Genomic DNA, 6,043 nt, shown 5'->3' with positions numbered 1-6,043 from the left:
ACGCGGGCCTCTCACTGCTGTGGCCTCTCCCGTTGCGGAGCACAGGCTCCGGACGCACAGACTCAGCGGCCACGGCTCACGGGCCCAGCCACTCTGCAGCATGTGGGACCTTCCCGGACCGGGGCACGAACCCGTGTCCCCTGCATCGGCAGGCGGACTCTCAACCACTGTGCCACCAGAGAAGCCCTGAATTTTTTTTTAACATAAGTTTTACAGTCAGTAAGTAAGAGAGCCAGCATAAACCTAAGTCAAAATTCTGAGCCTGAGTATTCTCTAGTTTGAAATAATTATAATAATAGTCTAGCTTACTAATTATTGTGAAGATCAAATGAGAGAGCATAAAATGCTTTGTAAATTATAAAGCAGCATACAAAATTATAAATTAGTCCTCTGACTGAATTCTCCAAACCAATTGTAATAATAATTTTTATCATTCTTCTGGCCAATTTCTCTAAACCCAAAGACGGGAATGTTTAAGATGAAATGTGAATATAGATGCCATCTTAGAACACAAAGTTTTACTTAACATATAGCTATTTATTTTTTTAATTGAAGTACAGTTGATATCAATATTACATATAGTTATTGATTTCAATTTAAAAGGGTGAATTTTCAAAAAACTTGTCACATAGAAATGCTAAATTGGCTGATTACAGAAGAAATACATGCTCACTGTTGAAAAGAAGGTAAGTAAAAATTATAACCATGCTATCATAAAATCTTGGTGTTTTTTTCTTCCAGTCTTTTTTCTATGATGCTTAAGTGGATTAGATTATTTGTCTAAATAAAATGTTTCCACTGTACTGTAATACAGCATTCAAATTACAACATCCCTCAGATTAATAAAAGCTCCTAATAAACATAATTTTTAACGAAGACATAATATTTTATCTTGTTGATGAGAGTTCCACTACTTTAAAATGAAATTTTAGTATATGGGTTTGCCTAATGAACTCTGCCTAGATTAATTTTTCATTTATTTATACCAATTCTCCAAATTACCCAGACCTCTATCAATGGATCTTTCCCCCCCCCTCCCTCCCTACATACCTCCCTCTCCCATCCCTTCTCTCGCTTAAGCCATTTTCCTGATTTTGGTTTCCAGAGTTCCAATTTTATTAAGTCCAAAATTCACAAAACAAAGAAGCATATAACTGTGTTTAAAATTCCTTGAAGAGCAAGTAAAACACCTTAGATTGAGACCTTAAATTAGACTATTTGTGAGAGAGGGGATTAGAACTATGATTCGTTACTAAATAAAGATGCTCAATCTTTTTCTACTACATGTTAGTCTGTTATTATTGTTCTGTCTGCAAATAGAGTGAAAACAAAAGGATACACTCTACTGGACAAACCAACTGTTCCTAATTAATTTTAACTGTGACAGCTCCTCCCAAATGCTGAACATTCCAAGCCATTTTTGAAAACTGTTAAATACTGCTCAAGGAAACAAAGATTTTCTGAATATACTGGACTGTAATTGCAGGCAAAAAAGAAAAATATCATTATTGTGCCTTTCCCATAGTAGGAACTCAAATGATATGTCATGTTGAATAAATACTCCTTTTCTGCATCTGAGAACATGTTGTAATTTTCACACTCTGCCCTGCATTTACCATCATAACTGTTAAACCAGATTGACTGCAAAGGTGATACCCATATTAACACATACTGTCTACTTTAATGAAATTGAAAATAAACACCAAAAACTGAAATTATGGGAGATTTTTTCCCTCCAATTTCCAAATTTTCTGTAATGCAGTTTTATCACTCTTGCAATTTAAAAAAAGCATTAAAAAAACATATCCTTATAGCATGTATTCTTTTTGATCAAATATTAAGACTGTTTTAATTAAGTCCCATTCTAAAGGCTTTTTTATTATTAAAAAAAGAATCCTTGCTAAATTAAAACAAGAAAACTTCAGCATAAAGCTGAACTGATGGATGATTGTTTAAAATACTCATATTATGCCATCTTTCAATAAAATAAAACCTTCCTCATCATCAAGAGCAGTACTTGTGCGCCCACAATTGTACTGTCAAGAAACCATGAAAGGTAATGGAGATTCAGAGGCAAAAGATAATGCTTCCATACTCAAGAAGTTTAGTACCTAATTGGGAAAACAAGGCAAATACTGAAAAAAAAGAATAAAAAACACAAGGGAGCAATGGATATGCCGAGCATGTAGTACACAGAGAAGTACAGTGGACAGATTTTGAAGTCATACAGACTGGTTCAAATCTTAGATCTATCACTTACTAATTTATGTAAATTATTTCCCTCATTTGTAAAATGGAGTGTTAGGTTAAGTGAAGTAAAATTTTTGGCATACAGTAACACCCAAAGGGAAGCTAATAGTATTGTTATCATTATTATTAGAGATACAGCCTTAAGGAAGAAATGGGCAATCAGCAAAGTTTAAAAAGAGGAAGCATTAATATCTTTTTGTAATCTACCACCATAAGCAAAAATCACAAGATCTGTCTCACTCAAGTTTTACTTCTTATTGACAAGAACAGAATACCTAACGAAGAAAACTAAAATTAAAAAACACTAAGGCTGGACTTTCCTGGTGGTGCAGTGGTTAAGAATCCGCCTGCCAATGCAGAGGACACGGGTTCGATCCCTGGTCCAGGAAGATCCCACATACTGCGAAGCAACTAAGCCCGTGAGCCACAACTACTGAGCCTGCGCTCTAGAGCCCACGAGCCACAACTACTGAAGCCCACGCACCTAGAGCCCGTGCTGCGCAACAAGAGAAGCCACCACAATGAGAAGTCCACGCAATGAAACTAAGAATAGCACCCGCACTCTGCAACTAGAGGAAGCCTGCATGCAGCAACCAAGACCCAACGCAGCCATAAATAAATAAGTAAATAAATTTATTAAAAAAAAAAACACTAAGGCTATATAGCACTAAAGTACCGTAGGAAAGTTACCAGTAGATTTCCAAATCATAGAATATGATCTATAAAAAGAATGTTCTTTGGAAAGGTCCTTAGATCAGCTAATTCAAACTCTCCAACTATAATGTAAGCTCCATGTTTTTTTTGTCTCCAAGCTCCAAGAACTGCCATCTATTTTGTTCATTAGTATATCCTCAGCACCTAGAATAATTCCTAGTACATAATAAATGGTCAGTACATATTTGTTGAATGAATATTAAAACTAAGAAAACTGAAGCCTGGAGACTTAATGCCATACAGTTAGCTCCTGGCAGAGCTGGGAATGAAACTAACATTTCATTATTCTAATAGTCTATCCTGTCTAGAAGCTAGACCATGATAATCTACATAATTTATTTTGGTGGTTGGGGAATTGGAGGGTTGGTTGGCAGGCAGGAGAAAGAGGAAGGAAAGAGTAAATTAAAATATTTTTCAGGTGTTTTTCCCCCAACTGTCAGTTTTGCTTAGTTAATAAAGGCAAAAAATTATACACAAGACAATCCCAGTACAGTACATAGCACATAAAAGGTACTTAACAAATATTGATTGAATGAATGAACATACTCCAAAACCCTTATCATCTTATGATCAGAGGCAGAAACTAACTTCAGCATCAGTTTAATCTTTGTAACTGTCATACAACCCTTTAGAATTTTCAGCCATTCATAAGACAAACAGTTATTATTCACTTTCTTCCAGATGGGCACTGAGGGAAACAGATGAGTTGAAAGATGTCCCTGCCCTGGAGGATCTCACTTGAGTATAGCTATGTCTAAATGTGTGCTGAGGCAGGGGGGTGATGGTGACATAAACAAATCAATAATGAATGTGAAACCAGGGTGCACTGTTATCTCAGTTTATTTGCCTCAAGCAGTTAAAAAATTAAATTAAAAAATACAAATCAGCAAAGTTTTTAAATAACAAGGAGGCACATTAGAGTATATTAACACTTGGGAAGTTTCTTTTTCCTGTGCCTTTACAATATACCTTATTGCCTCTTAATGTCTTAAAATCAAAATATTCTAAATTGACTTATTTGGCTATTCAATATGAATGAACCATCAGTGTTTGTTCTCTTATATGTAAAACAATTAAGGATAATACTCCTGATTCAGTATTTACTTTGTGTAGATGTTAATATTTAAATATATAACCACAAGAACATATTTAAATTACTTAACTGTCTATAAAATTGACAGAGCCTGAAGAAAATATCCAGAGATGATAGTAAATAGAAACTGAAAACATGGTCTTACCCAGGGAGAGAATAAAGTATGCACACAACTAAGAAGCAAATCTAGAGAAGTCCTCAGGGGAACAAAATCTTCAAGAGGGGAGAACTCCCACTGGAACTGGCCAACAGAGCCTGAGAGCAACTGCCTGCCAACAGGATCTTACTTAATGCCTATCACTAACTAGACTATTAAAAAGTGAACACACAAAAGTCAATGTTGCCATTCCCCGAATCTGAGTTTTCAGGAGGACCCTTCCAAAGAGATTCGCTACCAAGATTAAATCACCATTTTCCAAGTATTCTTCCCCAATATCTGCTTGTCAAAATAGGATAAGCAACACCAAATAAACTGGAAAAGAAACAGACTTCACTTATGAAGCTGAAAATTTCTGCAAGCTGAAGTTAGTTATTTTACCTGAGGCACAAGTTATTAACGTGATTCCTGGTTCCTGTGGAGAACATTTTTCACTCAGTATCTCTATCCTCGAATGCTAGGCAAAAGACCCCCAAAGTCTCTTGATCCCAACACAGGAAACTCTCCTGCCCCAATGTATAGTCTATCCCAGTGTTCTGCCTTAGATGCCCTGACAAATCCAGGCCAAGGAGACTACAAGGTGGCGGGGAGTTACTACAGGGCAGGCAGGAAGGCTGGGGTGGGCCCCAACGGAGAAGTCCATGGCCACCAGCTCTGCAGAGAACAGGCTGAGAAGGTGAGGTGAGGTTGGGGTGAGATCTGGTCAAAAAAGCGGGAAGGGACTGACAGGTGCACATCCCCCTCACCATTCAGGACACCACAGGAAGATTACAATTGGCTTTCTTTACAGAGAGGGAGGAACAAGGCTCCCAGAGTGATGCTGAGCTGTTTTCTGGGAAGCACGAGGGCTGACTCTGAAGGAAGCAGAATGGCAAGAGAAAAGACCCTGAGAACAGGTTTTGGTGAAGATTCCCCCAGTACACGTGACCTCTTACGTCCTTCCCAGCACCAAGACTGGTGGGCCCAACACACCTGTTCAAGGATGTTTCCCTGTTTTCCGCCTGGACAGCGATAGAGAGCCCACCGGGTAGGAGTGGTAGCAGAACTGAGGAGGAAAAGACTGAATAGGGGGATGTGACCCAGCAGGAAACCTGATCAGGAGGGGAAGAGGCTGAATCCAGGAAGGGGCTAGCAAGGTAAGTACGCGATCTGGTAGAATGAGACTTATGTGGAAGAGAGACTGGAGAACACTGCTGGAGAAGGGTTTTCGTCGGACTCAAAAGGCCGGTTTAGAGAGGAAAGACTGACTTGGAAGCGACCCTGAGCGCCTAGCTCAGGAAGGTGACTCTGCCTGTCCCGAGGGCGAGCCTCGTGTGGGGCAAGGGCTGACCCGAGGATGAGGCTGATCCGCGAGAGCTCAACAGGAGCTCACCTGGGTGCTTCTGGCCTGGAAGGAGGAAACTTCCTGGGTGGGTGAAGGCGAACTGGAGTGAGAGGAGCGGGCACACACCAAGCGGGTCGGGGGGCACGGCGGGGTCGGAAGGAGGGGGCGCCGCGTGGGGCGGGGCTGCGGCGCCGACCGGCCGGGGCGGGGTCGCGGCTGCAGCGGCTGAGCTGCCGTCTCGGGATGGCGTCCTCCCCCAGTCACACTCACACTCTCTCACACACACACACACACACACACACACTCACACGCGCGCGCGCTCGCTCTCTGTATCGGCCGCCCCGCCAGGGGCAGAGAGAAACTGCCCAGGTCGGTAAACCATAGGACGGTGGGGGAGGGGGCCGGGGACACGGGCCGTCCGAGCCAGGCGGACTGGCGGGTGGCGTTACCTGTGTCAGAGAGAGCTGGGCCGCCGCAGCCATGGTGTTTCCATCATGCACGGGAG

General features: G+C 41.1%; 1 protein-coding gene across 1 annotated transcript in view; it reads right to left on the bottom strand.

Moving 5' to 3' along the window:
- The window catches only part of EPS15 (epidermal growth factor receptor pathway substrate 15), a 155,621-nt gene extending 149,584 nt beyond the window's left edge, over positions 1 to 6,037 (bottom strand). Inside the window, exon 1 of the mRNA XM_007459632.1 lies at positions 5,988 to 6,037. Within this exon, the coding sequence (XP_007459694.1) occupies positions 5,988 to 6,020 (33 nt within the window). The 5' untranslated portion in view covers positions 6,021 to 6,037. The remainder of the gene's footprint in view (positions 1 to 5,987) is intronic.
- Between the last annotated feature and the right edge of the window lie 6 nt (positions 6,038 to 6,043).

The sequence above is a fragment of the Lipotes vexillifer genome, unplaced genomic scaffold (assembly GCF_000442215.2).
Source record: "Lipotes vexillifer unplaced genomic scaffold, Lipotes_vexillifer_v1.1 scaffold525, whole genome shotgun sequence".
Lineage (NCBI taxonomy): Eukaryota > Metazoa > Chordata > Mammalia > Artiodactyla > Lipotidae > Lipotes > Lipotes vexillifer.
The sequence above is the reverse complement of the archived record's forward strand: the minus strand, read 5'-3'. Positions and strand labels throughout refer to the sequence as shown.